General features: G+C 40.0%; 1 protein-coding gene across 1 annotated transcript in view; it reads right to left on the bottom strand.

The window, feature by feature from the left end:
• LOC119730219 (DNA excision repair protein ERCC-6-like) overlaps positions 1-14,984 on the bottom strand; it is a 32,271-nt gene that overhangs the window by 9,054 nt on the left and 8,233 nt on the right. Inside the window, exons 2-15 of the mRNA XM_038203011.1 lie at positions 12,164-12,250; positions 11,033-11,226; positions 9,553-9,740; positions 8,638-8,763; positions 7,730-7,895; positions 7,128-7,253; positions 5,615-5,707; positions 4,867-5,045; positions 3,893-4,007; positions 3,416-3,540; positions 2,730-2,949; positions 1,982-2,144; positions 992-1,181; positions 210-358 (exon numbers count right to left, since the gene is read on the bottom strand). Of these exons, the coding sequence (XP_038058939.1) occupies positions 210-358; positions 992-1,181; positions 1,982-2,144; positions 2,730-2,949; positions 3,416-3,540; positions 3,893-4,007; positions 4,867-5,045; positions 5,615-5,707; positions 7,128-7,253; positions 7,730-7,895; positions 8,638-8,763; positions 9,553-9,740; positions 11,033-11,226; positions 12,164-12,200 (2,071 nt within the window). The 5' untranslated portion in view covers positions 12,201-12,250. The remainder of the gene's footprint in view (positions 1-209; positions 359-991; positions 1,182-1,981; positions 2,145-2,729; positions 2,950-3,415; positions 3,541-3,892; positions 4,008-4,866; positions 5,046-5,614; positions 5,708-7,127; positions 7,254-7,729; positions 7,896-8,637; positions 8,764-9,552; positions 9,741-11,032; positions 11,227-12,163; positions 12,251-14,984) is intronic.

Below are 14,984 nucleotides of genomic sequence, written 5' to 3'. Positions count from 1 at the left end.
AGGTGGGGGTTATTCCTCAGTATGCTATGGCAGGTCACATATGTACTTTGCACCAATAAGCATGCGCACAAGGTGATTCCCTTCCACTGGGGTTCTTGAAAGTGGTCGCTTAGCGCCCTCTCTTGTTCATTCATGGAGGTCATCCATCTGGCATTAGTTAGTTTCTCTATGTATAGCTGTCAGTCATGAAACATAGACTAAGTGTTTACCTAGTGAGTACATGAATGCTATGTGTTCATCTAGCGCTGTGTCTGTCTTTCGTTGCGCTGCGTGCATCTCTTCCAGCGCCTGCTGGGTGGTCGATGTCTGAGGGTTGTCCAGGATGAACAGGTCTCTCAGCTCTTGACGAGAGAAGTAGCTGAAGGAAAGAAGGAAAGGAAACATATTCAATAACCAGTAAAAAAAGTCATGATTTAAAATTCAAGAGACAACAGAATAAAATCAGAATAAAACTACGGCTAGAAAGAAAAATTATAAACTCGGATCTAGCAAAATAATGAAAATTACTACTTTTGATTGCCCGAAAACGGACCTACCAATTTCATGAGAAAATCCTTGCTCAAATTGAAGATAGATGGTACCAAATACCCTGTGAAATTATTCTGCCTGAAACTATATCATTCAGAAGAAACGGAATCCAGTTGTGAGACCCCAAAATCGTGTATATGTTCTCTCTTTTTTTCCTCAAAATTTATAGTATCCACTGAGCTGAGACATCCACAGGTTGTTTGTTATTTTGTTTTTTCAAACAAACAAAAATGCACGGAAAGAAAATAATCCTGCGTCGCTTTAAATGCAATTACTGATATTGGACTTTTATCCTCAGAATCAGTCATTATAGAAATCACAAACAAAGTCCAGCATTATATAGATGATTTGAGAGAATTCTCAATAATTTTAACGAGACAATTAATTTACAACAGAGCTGATGTTTACAATTTTCCTTCCAACAACCAAAATAATATTGAATGTTTTTGGAGTTTTGATTTACCGATAAGGATTTTTGGATGTTCCAGTTGCCTGTTTAGTCAGTGAATCCTTGAAGATCTGTCGTCTATATATCTTCTCTTCCACCGTGCTGCAAGTGATGAGTCGATAGATGACTACAGACCGTGTCTGACCGATTCGATAGACTCGATCTACAGCTTGGCTGTCAGTGGCAGGGTTCCAACTTGGATCAACTATTAAACAATTCATAATTGAATTACACAGATTTTTTTCAAGGCAACATGATGTATCAGCTTTACACTGACATCGCCAATAATATTTCAGAACAAGGAAATTGCAAACAAACAAGATTTAATATTGAAGCTGCTTAAATTTCTATCACCTTTTACAATCATCATTATGGTAATATGAAAGTGGAATTAATGTTAAATTGAACAATTTGATAAAATAAAGTAGGGGTGTTTCAATCTGAAAGGGAGCCACATTAAAAGGTGCTCTTTAATCAATGCAATAATGAACAAAAGTTGACTTCAAACACTTGCAAAGAATGTCGAAATGTGTTTAACTTTTGTGAACGTGACAAGATTTAATAGTGAAGCTGCTTAAATTTCTATCACCTTTTAAAGTCATCAGTATGGTAATATGAAAGTGGAATTAATGTTAAAATGAACAATTTGATAAAAAGTAGGGGTGTTTCAATCTGAAAGGGAGCCACATTAAAGGCTGCTCTTTAATCAATGCAAACATAAACAAAAGTTGACTTCAAACATTCGCAAAGAATGTCGAAATGTGTTTGACTTATGTGAACGTGACATGGGAATATGTGCTGTCGAATCACAAATTTATATTCTTCATCACGTTGTTCACTTTGGCTTTGGGATTGCGATCTTGTCTTTGTGTTCAACATATAAAGTTGATCAGACCACACTTATTAGTGCGACAGAAACAGTGGCTTTCAACTTTGAAAAGTTCATAAGCTTCAATCACTTGTTTGAATCACTATGCCAGTCGAAGCCATCAGCAAGGAACTTACATATGACGACCCGATCTGCCCCCGTCAGTGTCAGGCCAACTCCACCCACTTGGGTAGTGAGTAGAAAGACAGACAAGTCGTTGTTCCGTTGGAATGAGGTGATTCGTTTCTCCCTGTCTTCCAGCTTGGTGATGGTGCCATCCAGCCGCATCACTTGGAAGTTCTGAAATCGGGGATCAAGGTGGTCAAGCAATATCCTAGATTTTCATTTTTTTTTCATGGAACCCCAATTTTGGAACAAAAGCAAAGTTTGGGATATGGCCATGGGTACCTGGTCAGCTCAATCCAAAAACACATATAAAAGCATATCCCTACTACCATCTTCAGTAGTTCATGAGCAGATCTGATAAACTCCGTGCACAAGTAACCCCCCCCCCCTTTCAACGGTTACAAATGGAGAGTTGGGGGAGACCACTGAGACGCACTGCCGACAACGCCTGAGTGTTCTTGTAAGAGGGTACAATGTACATGTGGGATACTGAGATGGCGGTTTCTGTGAAACAGCCTATGTAAGTACCAAAAACTGCCCATAAGCCCCAAATTTGAGGTTGTGCGCACGCTGCACGAGTTCTAAAGGACGAGGCGTGCGCGCATTATGTTAACCCTGTTGGTCAAAGGAGCGCAAAGTGTGTAAATACTACCTGAGCGCGAGACTGGTTTCACCTCAAACTTGGCTTCTAATTTTGTTCACAGAATTAGTCTATAGAGCCAGGCACCTTTTTTTTTACGGAGTCCTTTAAGCACCCACCTGATTGTTCAAGACTTTCTCAATGATGTCCAGCATCTTGCGTGACTGGCTGAAGACCAGCGTCCTGTGTCCTTCCTGCCGGAGGTTGGTGAGAAGACGGATGAGGAATTGTAGCTTACAAGACTCCATCATCAAGACGTCGTCTGAGATGGCCTGGATGGCTGCGTTGCTCGTCTGGTTCTTGGATCTTGGCGTCTCTTGATCGTCATCTTCGTCTGCCCTGCAAGGAGAGATGCAAAACAGATTTTGTTGGTCGCACCCATTTTCAGGTCTTTCTAAGCCTAGCTGTATGCAGGCTCTGGCAGGCAAAAACTGAATGAGATCACAACACTATGATCTTACCATGTAGTATCAGGTCTTTCTAAGCCTAGCTGGATGCAGGCTCTGGCAGGCAAAAGCTGAATGAGATCACAACACTATGGTCTTACCATGCAATGTCAGGTCTTTCTAAGCCTAGCTGGATGCAGGCTCTGGCAGGCAAAAGCTGAATGAGATCACAACACTATGATCTTACCATGTAGTATCAGGTCTTTCTAAGCCTAGCTGGATGCAGGCTCTGGCAGGCAAAAACTGAATGAGATCACAACACTATGATCTTACCATGTAGTATCAGGTCTTTCTAAGCCTAGCTGGATGCAGGCTCTGGCAGGCAAAAACTGAATGAGATCACAACACTATGATCTTACCATGTAGTATCAGGTCTTTCTAAGCCTAGCTGGATGCAGGCTCTGGCAGGCAAGAGCCGTGGATGATCACAAAGCTTCTTCAATATCGTCAATTCCACTAACGGTGAGCGGCTTGTCATAAGAAGCTAAGGACAACAAGAATAGAAATTGTAATTAATAAAAAAAATCACTCTCCTGAAAATATAGGACATTTTAAAGGACAGTGGGGGGCATTCCTTTAAAATGGTCTAGTACAAAATTTGGCTTAGCACAAAAATATCTGCTTAGCAAATATAGTTAGCAGGCAAAATTTAATATTTTGAAAGTAATAGACATGGAAAATAATAGAAAACGTTGAAAAAAATCAGTGTTATCAGCAAGCAATGCATTTGTAAACTGACTCAACAATAAAGCACCTTAACTATTTTTAAATATAATTTTGCTGAAGTATCTTCAATTACATGAGTTTGATCGGAATGACATAATAGATTTTCTGACCTCCTTGACTTGGTCCAGTGAGATGAAATCCTGATAGATTTTGATCTGGGCTTCTGTCAGGGAAAGCCATATCACAAAATCATTCTTCCTGGTAAGTGTCGGGAACTCTGGCACCCTGTGGAAATAAAATGGGAAATTGACCAAAATTGATGATTAATAGTCTTTTTTTATGATATGGGTTATTTCAGCATTATGACAGGAAGTGTTATGTCCCTGACAGAGCCAATTAGCCATGATATCTAATTAATGATTCAGAGAAATGATCCAAAACTCCTAGTCTGTAATCTCCTTGACCATTACTAGATGGTGGATGTAGAAGATTTGTAAAATGCATTTTCTAGTTCATTCACCAAGCTCTTCAAAGCTCCGTTAAGGACATTACATAACGATGAAATTGCCCGTGTGTTATAATTGTAAATGTACAAATCTTTAAAAAAAAAAAAATTAAAATATACCTGCCAAAGGTGTTTTAAATACAATCAAAATGGAGATCAGTTATTCAGTAACTTTACTCAGTTTGACTAACTGAAAATCAATAAAAAAGGAAGGCATCCTCACGTAAGGAGCAAGAGAAACACTACTTTAGCAAAAGCCCTAGAAAATTCTAAGATCGAATTTCTTTCACATGGAATGGGATGAGCACAAAGATGGATGCTCTTAGTGAAAAAAGTTACGACCAATGTTCTGAAAAGAAATGAGCAAGAAATCGGCTATTGAAACTTTTAATAGTAGCATATTTTGTTTTTACCAACAGAAATAAAGCTAAATCGGTGCAATTGATTGAAACAGTAATTGGAAAGGAAAGTCTGATCAAAAAAACAATCATTGTATACTTTGGAGCCTATGGCAATCCACCAGATACCCTGTACCCTGTTCCCAGTTCATGGATTACTCCAATTTGACGCCCTCACTTGGCTGTCGTAGTCCAACTACATACTGCCCTCTACAGTTCAAACACAGAGCCACTAGCTAACCTCTCATTCTCCTTGTCCGCTTCATCCTCCTCCTGAGGATTCTTGGAACTTTCTTCTCTCCGTTTGACGACGTCGGCCTTCGTACGTCTCAGGAAGTACGGCGCTATCAACTCACGCAGACTCTCTGCCATCTGGTTGCCTAGGCAACGCTCACCCCCTGTCGCGTCCTTCTCTCTCGCCTTGACAACCAAACAAAAGATAAAATGTCACAAAAACATTACAATTCTACTTTTAAACATTTCAACAAAACTGGAGCAAAAACAGATGAACTGTGGCATAACCTTACTCACAGGGCAGTTTAGTGACTTAGGACCTGCACTTCGATTCATATCCGGGACGACTTCCAGACAATTTGCGGGTAGAATCATTCCATGGTCCAGAAGAAGCCCTGCATTTGTCCCAGACATTAGCAACTGCTTGACTCACCAATACTGATAATTTCATTGCGGGAAGATTGCGGGGAAGTTGTTCAGAATCCTGCAACTTATACCCGATACAATGTCTGCAACTTGACGGGAACTCGTCCCGGATATTAATTGAGAAGGGCCCTTCAATAAGCTTAATTAAGTTCTGATATCAATTACAGGAAGTTTAAATAATAATAATAATAATAACACATTCTTACATAGCGCATTTCAGGACCGCCAGAGCTCACAATGCACTTTACAATTCATATAATATGTGTTTTAAGGCTGCTCTTAAACGAAAGTGAGAAATCTGATTGAATAAAAGGAAAAAAGCAACTCACCCTTGTGATGGGGTTGGCATATTCTGAGTTGAATGTCTGGACAGTTCCCAGCAACGTGCCTTGGGTGACAAAATCAAACAGAGCCCACAGCTCCTGTACAACAATTTGAAATTTTCAATTAGTTGAAAATAAAAAAAATGCTTGCAGCCAATTTTGTAGTTGCTACAATGAAGACATGCATGTTACACACCTTTGGTGAATACCTTGTGTATAATACTTTTCAGAGTGAGGCTACTGTGGTAAGCCCGGTTCATACTTCACGCGAAATCATGTGCGAAGCGAAATTCATGTCGTCAACAATGGTGGACGCGCTTCAAATGTATTGTTGACGTCACAAATTTCGCTTCGCTTTCGCATGAAGTATGAACCGGGCTGTATAGTCTTTTACACTTAATAGAGGGAATATCCTGTGAGAAGCTCTCTACCAATCAGGAGACAGAGTCTGGTGTTATAATAAGGGAATAAATATGTGCTTCTCTGGTTGTAAACAAGTACGTTTTAGACTAGCTCAGGGTACTGGATGCGGATAATGGCCCGAGCCAAAGGCGAGGGATATTATCGGCGACCAGGCTCCGGAGCCGGTTTTAAACATACTTGTTTAATACCAGCCAAGCACATATTCATTTCCATTCATAAATGCATTTGAGTCAAAAAGTCAAAACAAGTCAAAACTTATATAATTCCAACGATTTTGTTCAACAATTTTACTTTTCGGTGTTTTTGAAACACCCCTCAAGCCATGTTATAGTATGTACTGCTCGCGACAAGTCAGAAACATCTACTTATAAGGACATTGGCGCATGTGTGGCTCGTACTGAGTGATGTGGCGCAAAACGCGGCAGTGCCGGTGTAGTGTGAATTTAGGACTCTCGAAGCACGGACTCATTGGTAGTATTGTGCATGTCTAAGTGAAGATTGTGAACGTTCAACCAATAAAAGGGTAAAGGGACCAGATTTCATAAAAGTGTTAAGACCAGCCAGTCGGTGTTTTCGTTTGAAACCACCCACTTGACGGGCTCTCAACCACTAGGAATGGGTAAACTGTCTTAGGTGTTTATGAAAGACGATTACTGCAGTGGTAACAGCGTCGATTGGTTTTCCTATGAATTAATACCCAGCCTTAACATCCATTAAACCTAACCCTGCCAGACACAACACAGTGCATCAGGTGTAAAAGTCTATGGGACCTTGCTGCATTGAGCCATCAACACCAGTGCATAAACGGCCGATTCTGAGACAATGTGAGCTAATCCCACTAAACAATGCCATCGTTGTATCCTGCTGCAGTCGGTGACCACAGACTCTGAGGCAGTTAGCCCTTGAGATATGTGACCTGATGGATCTTGCTACACCGAGCAGATTTCTCATTTTGACAATATTGCACACATGGATTTGGCAGGGTTTCATGATAATGGCTATTTAGAGTCAAGCGATCTGGAATTCTGGAAATGCTAACTCTCGATCTGCCATTAATTCTGAAATTCCAGTAACATAATTCACATATAAACTGTACCTTGAGGTTATTCTGAATCGGTGTGCCCGTCAGAATGAGTCTGTGTGTAGCAGGAACTCGGTGAATTGCCTTGGTGGTTTTACTTGGGTTCTTGATCTTATGGCCTTCATCCAGAATCACGTAGTCCTGAAAAATATATATGAATTCCAGAAAAATACAACCTATCAAAGAATAAAAAGTAGTGATGCTTCCATTGCTTTGTTAAAGTTAAAGACCATAAAGATGACACTTTGATTGAAAAAAAAAAAAATTAAATCACCATTTTTCATGGCTTTCTCTGGAGCATATTGCTCAACTTTAAAAAAAACCCAAATCTCAGCACTGACAGTTTGTCCAGAACGGGCGGTTTCTTTTGAGTTTTTACATTGAGGAGACCGCGAATTCCAGCGAACGCAGAGCACAAAGTGACGATAGTTTCGATATTTCTATATGATTAAAAAATCGGCGATATCGATATCAAAATAATATTGAATAATCAAGTAATATCGATATATCGATGGTGCTTAAGGCCTACAACTCATAAGTAGTTCTGACGAGTTATGACCCATTCTATTGGGTTGGTTCACAAATGGCAATGCCACATATTTTCTTAACGTCCTTACCCAAGTGAAGGGGTTACCATGATGATGTGATAGCAAGTCGGCATTGGTGAGTACCAGTCCATAGCTGGTTAGCATGACGCCGCCTCTACGCTGGACCTTAGCTAACGCCCGCTCACGTTCACGTTTGCTGCTGCTGTGATAGGACTCCACAAAGACTCCTGGAGACCTGGAGGCAAAAAGTAGGGCAGGAAAATTATTGTTTAATTCAGTATCGTGTCAATCTGTACTTCAGACTGGTGGATAGGGATGGGTATGCTACAACATGGACCCTAAAAACGACTGGCACATTAGGCCAGTGACGTAGTCGAGTCCATCACAAGTCCCTGCAAGTCCATCACAAGTCCATCACAAGTCCATCACAAGTCCATCCCAAGTCCATCACAAGTCCTTCACAAGTCCTTTAGTCCCAATTCAAGCCAAAAGCTATTTAAATGAACTGTTACAGAGGATTCCTTTGTCATTGTTCATCCAGGTACCTGTGACTGGACTTGTGGCTGGACTTACGAAAGGATTTGTGACTGGACTTGTTAAAGGACTTGTGATGGTTTAGGTTCAAAAGTTGTAATTTAAGAGTACACAATTTTTCTGAAAGTTTCTCTGTCTGTGCTCTACAGCATATTCAATTGTTTTTCTCCTAATTTTTTTTTTCAATTTGTAAGTTTAATTAAAACATAAAAAAGTACTTTTTCTACTTTGGACGTTTTCAAATGTTCAAAGTAGCTTTTGTTTGGGGTTGCATTTGCGCTCATAACGCACCGAAAAGATATGGGTGCATTATTGTCAAGCTACAAGTAATTCAAAATTGTGTAATAGCCTAAGCACAGCACAGTTTAATCAATTAATAAAGGAACACAATGTAATACAAATTACTACATGTGCTAAAAGGTTAATTAGGTATTTGTTCTAACCACTTCTCAAATTCTTTCTCCCAGTTGATGATGAGCGCTACTGGAAGGACCACCATGACTGTCTTGACTTGATCCAGGTAGAACAGGCCACTCAGGAAGGAGATGACTTGGATGGTCTTACCAAGACTGAAACATCAATCAGAAAAACGAATTAGTAAAGGAATTAAATCATTCCTTAGGATCATTTGCTTTTTTATTGCAATTTTTCCCCGTTTGAAGCAAACTTAATTGCTCAAATTCTTGAGAAAGATGCACAACTAACAAAGTTTCAACTCACTGGACCCCGGTGCTTTACTCCTTGAGAAAACAGAGTAACCTTATCCACAGTAAACGTTTGCAGTGTAAAAAACTGTGTCCGCGGGCACACTTTCTTAAACCACCTTCAATGATGGTTTTCTTCCAAATCACACCATTTCAGGCGGACTAATTTCTCAGGGTATTTTGGGGAAGTGGATTAACAACTGATAGGTGCATCACGCTGGATCACCAGCCTGAAAAAAATATATTAAAAAACACAATCACATCACATATCTCCCTTTGTCCTTCTAAAAAACAGGACCGGAAAATAGATGACAAAATAAATGGCAAATGTCATACTACCAGAAAAGAGTATGACAAAATTCTGAGATTCAAACATAGATTCAAACTTGGATTCAAAATTTCATCGAAGGCAGAGATTACAAATCCAATCATCCTGTTTTTTGTTGATTCTATGGCAATCTAATAGGGTTGAATACGAAATTTAACAAGCAGTTACCCGAGGTTTACCCAAGGTTTACCCGAGGTTTACCTGAAGTTTACCCGAGGTTTACCCGAGGTTCACTTGTTTTATGAGGTTTTACAGGGTACCTATGGGTTCAACCTCAAATTACCAGTACCACTAGTTGAATTTTACATTCTTCCCCAATGCCTTACCCCATATCATCTCCCAGTATTCCACCCTTGACCTTCCGATGTAACCTCCAGAACCACATCAGTGCTTCTCTCTGGTAGGAGTACAGCTTGTTATACAGTTCTGTGTGAAGGTAGAACCCTTTACCAACGTGATGCACTCCGCTGTCTTCTTCTGATTCCGACTCGGATCCGTTCTCTTTCAAAAATTCCTGAACAAAAGTGACAGCAAAGATTTAACTGTCACCGCTCATTCACATCGCATCAAACCCAGTCCAATAAACCACATACAAAGCCTCTAGTTTGCATTAATGTTGTGCAAACCCGACCTGAAACCGACCCAACCAGACTTGAAACCCATTTCGGGATGGGTCGGGTAGGTTTTTCCATCATTTTCAGTCTAGCTTTTGCGATTTTCGGTTGGGTCAGGTCGGTTAAGCCATCTTGTGAAAAACTCAAAATAAACAAACAAAAAACGAAACCCTTTGAAACTTCACGCAGTGCTATACTATTGCAGAGTTACTGTGACAGGTACGATCAACGTCAACCCACCACAGGAATACATGAATGTGATTTGCGGTCTATCACGCACAGTCTATAATGTGTAGGCCCACCAGTAGTCTTAACAGTACTGTATGGTACGATTCTGTACTGACAGACGATTTTCACACGACGCGTTTAAGTTCAGACACAAAAAGTGGACACAGTTGCCCAAGCATGATATTCGTGGGTATTCCGGTTGGTTCGGTTTCGGTCGGTTCAGTTTGGGTCAGCTTTTGCTTGAAATTTTGTTGGTTTGGGTCGGATTAGGAGCAGTTCAGATTGATTTAGGTTCGGATTCAGTTAATATCTGTAATGTTTTAGGTCGGTTTAGCCTGGTCAACCCGACTCGATGCACAACATTAGTCTGCATATGATGGTTAAAGCAGCACTGTCAAGAGAATGCACTCTTTTAGGCTCCAAAAAGTGTTTACCATGAAATGATCATAGTTGGAAAGACAGTTCAAAAGTAGAAGATGAACGTTCTTAAATCTTGTGCTGTTTTCGTGTAATTACTGCGTAAAGGAATTTCAGGGTACAAAATTTTGGTCCTCACAAATCAAGCCGTTAGTGTTAGAGCGCTATTGTAATACCGCTCTGTTGACTGGTTGACAACTGTGAGTTTCTAAGCTCTCGATTGAGCGGGAAGCAGTGAAATGTGTGTCGATACCACAAAATGCCCGGATAACCATACAACATCAAAAAACGATATTGTATAGTCATCCCAGTCCTTTTTCCGAAAGTGTACAATACACTGATTTATTTTTAATACTTGGAAGCTTGATAAAAATAATAATTCAGGTCAGACAAAATTATTCAGAAAAAGAAGCAAACACAGTATTTTATTCATGAAGAAGTTAGCAGGTTTCTGAGGGTTTGATTTTCCTTGCATGTGTCATGTGGTTCTTGCAGTGTAAAGGGTTTTCAGATTCGGTGCAAATTCCCAGGGAGTTGGCGGTTTTACCTCAATCCTTGCAATCCTCTTGAGGACTTTCTCCGTCCTGACAATCTTAGCTGCTTTGTTGAGTAGCTTCAGTGAATCCCGGGGGTGCCCCTCCTCTGCAGCTTTGCGGGCTTGCTTCATCAGTCGCGTGTATTGCTGCTGGTCCTCCATGCTTGGCTTCATGTGGCTCCCCTTATCGGGGGTGTTGCTTATTTCTATACACGTATTTTATTTTTTGAAAAATGAGAAAAACTTCTTCATACTTCAAAAAAAAATAAGGCCTTGGATTTTTTTGTAACTAAAATCTGTCAAAATCTGGTAGTGCTTTGTTTTGGTGGATGAAGGGCTGTAGTTAATATGGTCCTTAATTTGCCAATTGAATTAAGAACCCAAAAAAATGTTGGTCTGGTCGGGAATATTGCTTACAAAATGACAGATTAGGAGATTTACTTTCAATGTCCTTCACTAAATCTACCACAGTTCTATCGTTCTCATTTTAATGGTGCTCATTTTAAGCAGTTATTGCAGGTTATTTTTTAGGTCTTTACTTTTTTGACCTTGTTTTGTTATTGCAGAAAACAAAATATTTCCAAAAAAAACACATGACAAAAGGACACCCAAGCAACAGGCATCACATGTCTGTTATGGAGGGGGGAAGGGGGGGGGGGGGGGGTGGGAAGGATGCCCAATTAAAATCCTAACTTTTTTTGCTAGGATGTAGCCTCCATCCTGCAAAATCCTCCAATTGGCCTCATGGAAAAATAGCATACAGCCTCAATCCTGCCAATTTCTCCATTATTTCTTGAATATGGTCCGTGGAGGGGTGACCACTGCCTGAATCCTGCAAAATCCTGTGGCAGTGACTGCAAATATGTTGAGGCTTGGCCAGTGACGTCCTGGAGCAATATGGATGATTTCAAACATAATCCAGGCCTATATTTATGCATGGCTGAGCAAAAACAAACACAAGGTCCAGCCCAAGACCTTGACAAAGTGCATCCTACAAAATCAGTAGTGCACTTTTGCCATGTAACCTCAATCCTCCAAATTCCTCCACTTTGGTAAAGAGGATTTTGAAGGATTCAGGGCGGTTAGGGTTTGAGTCATGTCTTAAACTCACACTTTGGCTGAGACAAGTTTTGTTTTACTCACCTCTGAGGGGAGTGAGCCGTCTGTCTGTGTCACTCATTTTGCTGGATGCTTCCACTGTAGCTGGATGAAAAATGCTGCCGACTTTTCCTGAAATTGATACATGTAGTCATGTCATTGGCAAATGAAAAGATGAAATCATTAAAATCAATGTTTTGGGTCATCAAATTTACTGTTTGAAGCATGATACAAGTGAAACACGTCTCTAAAGGAAAATGAATTAATTCTCTAGGCCAGGGTTAACTTGATGTAAGGTGGCAATTTAATATCTTGTAATGTATACCTAGTTATATACATGTACACGAGCATGAGGGCGCTACACGATCTGCCAGTTTAAGAATGGAAAAAAAATGTGATGCTGGTTACAGCTAAATAAACACTTCAAACAAATTAAGAGTTGCCTTCCTTTATTGTTTTAAATGGAATCATTGCAGACGGGATTGACGATCGCAAAGTTGCGGTGCGGCCTAGGTCTCTAGCGTGACATCAAGTATGCACACCATTACCATAGTATGTGGAAATATGCCTTAGTACATGTATTTCATTTTCATGCGACTAAATTAACATTTTGGGTGTCATTTGCAATTGAGAAAGTATTTTTTGAAATAATGAAAGTTTTGCAAAATAATCATGATAATGAGATTTTCGTGCGGCTGCTGCAGGGAGGTGCAGACGGTGGACGCAACTCTAAAACCTTCATTCTCATCATTTTGCTCATGGCCTTACAGCAACCTCTTATTTTTTTTTCATATTTTTTTTTATAGTTTCATTTTTGTTAGACCCATGAACATGGCTATAGACACGCTCCAGTCATGCCACTTTGCCAGTTGCATAGAAACAGATTGTACGGGCACCCAGACCCGGACGACTCCTACAATTTTCGCGTGCATGACTCGGAGTGCCAGCGTACCGTGCATGACCTCCGAAAATCACAAGTTCAGCTCATACGTTTGTTGTCATATTGAGGTCGTTTTTTCCCCCTCAAATTTCTTGGCAATTTTGCAAGATCCTACACTCGTGTGAATTTACAGAAAGCTTTGTATGCAAGTATATTATACTGTCTTGTAAAATATACTTATAAATACACACGTAATACTTGTGAAATGACGTTCTGCATCAGTGCATGACAATTTCGATTGTATTGGACTGAGCGTGGCGTTGTTTGCGCCTTTTTTGCGGGTCTAAATTTTGTTTAGGCTACTTTTATGTTTTTTAATGTTCCCTAAGTAGTTTCATTTTCTAGGTAATGACGGCACACTAACGTTTACTAAAGGTTTGCCGGCGGCAATCCATATCAACAGAGGGCGCTGTACTCTTTAAGATAGGGCTGAATTGTAACATGTATTAAATTCCCAACGAAAGTTGTGTAGCACTCTTGGTGTAATGGTTAAGCAAAGGCTCTAGTAATCGGGATGACTCGATCGGGTTCGATTCCGACCGCAGCACATTTTTGAGTTTTTTTTATCTCATCCCCAAATAAATAAGAATATTCTTCTTTTATTATTTTAACATATCTCAAACATTTTTTTGCAGAGTATTACATTTTCTTTTTCAGATTTTCAGATAACACCCGATGACTGTTTCATGCACTAATATAAGGTTTACCACTCGCATCACAGCTTTGGTACTGGAACCGCAACCAATAGTGCATGAAACAGTCATCGGGTCATACGCTTCCGCGTGACGTCATGCGCCAACAGCCAGCGCAGCCGGCAAAAACGAGTAGTTGACAGCGATCGCTCTCTGTGCCTGTTAATCGACCGCCATTCATTGTACACAATTTTTTTTGTGCACAAACCAATTGCGGTCCTGGCCAATCCAGCAAGGTTGTCAAGTTAGCGGTTATTCCTCCTGTTTTCACTGCAATTGTAGGCTGAATCTTCATCGTGGATCGTTTTTTACTTCAAGGACCTGTGTAATGGTTATTCCAGGCAAGTTTGGGGTGAGTTGCAGTTGCAATTAGTGTGTAACGGGGACAAAAATTTCAAAATTGAACATTTTCCAAAATTTTTTGAATATACTACAAGTTACAAGAAAAATACGCTCCAGCCCTAGATGACAACCCAATGATAAAACTCAGGGCTGCACATACGAACTTGGCCTATGCATCGTGCGGGAATTTGCACGCCTGCGCACTTGCAGTCATTTTTAGAAAAATATGTCGGTGACTTGCCTACGTCACAGACAACCCGAACGTTTGCGGGTCAATCCAGGTCAATTCCCGCGCGGACCATCTATTTTTGAACCGATCGATATTGCGGTCGGCCGATATGTAATCTGATACGTTCCCACGCCACGGCAAGGCACTATGCATACATGCTGCATACAAATACGTATACGTGTATGTACATGTATTGGATGATCCAGGGGATCGGCGAGCTTCAAGTCAATTTTTTCAAATCGGAGTTCGACTCGAAGCTTGCTTCATTTTATTTTTGACCAAAATGCAATTTGGCATTACATGTATATTCAAAGTTACATAATAATACAGCAAATATGAAAGACCGTTTAGATCTCTACATCATTTGTTGTGAATTAGCCACTGGAAAACACAGTACAAAATAACTTTATTTAAGTTTAATAACTTTTCAAAATCTGCACCTGTGGTTTTTAGTATTTTACGACGATGGAAAAAAAAAACATTTTTAAAGTTCTTTATCCTTTTTTCCCCGGCATATTTTTAAAGTTATATTTCATTGTCATAGTGCTAGCCCAGGGCGGATAGGCATCGTGTCTTTTTGCTATCAGTCTTTATGTTATCATTTTAAAAATTATTGTGTTTTACAGGCATATTTTATTCATAGGTTAATTTAAATGTAAGTTT

The sequence above is a fragment of the Patiria miniata genome, unplaced genomic scaffold (genome assembly GCF_015706575.1).
Source record: "Patiria miniata isolate m_02_andy unplaced genomic scaffold, ASM1570657v1 HiC_scaffold_22, whole genome shotgun sequence".
NCBI classification, from domain to species: domain Eukaryota; kingdom Metazoa; phylum Echinodermata; class Asteroidea; order Valvatida; family Asterinidae; genus Patiria; species Patiria miniata.
This window is presented reverse-complemented; position numbering and strand designations above follow the sequence as displayed.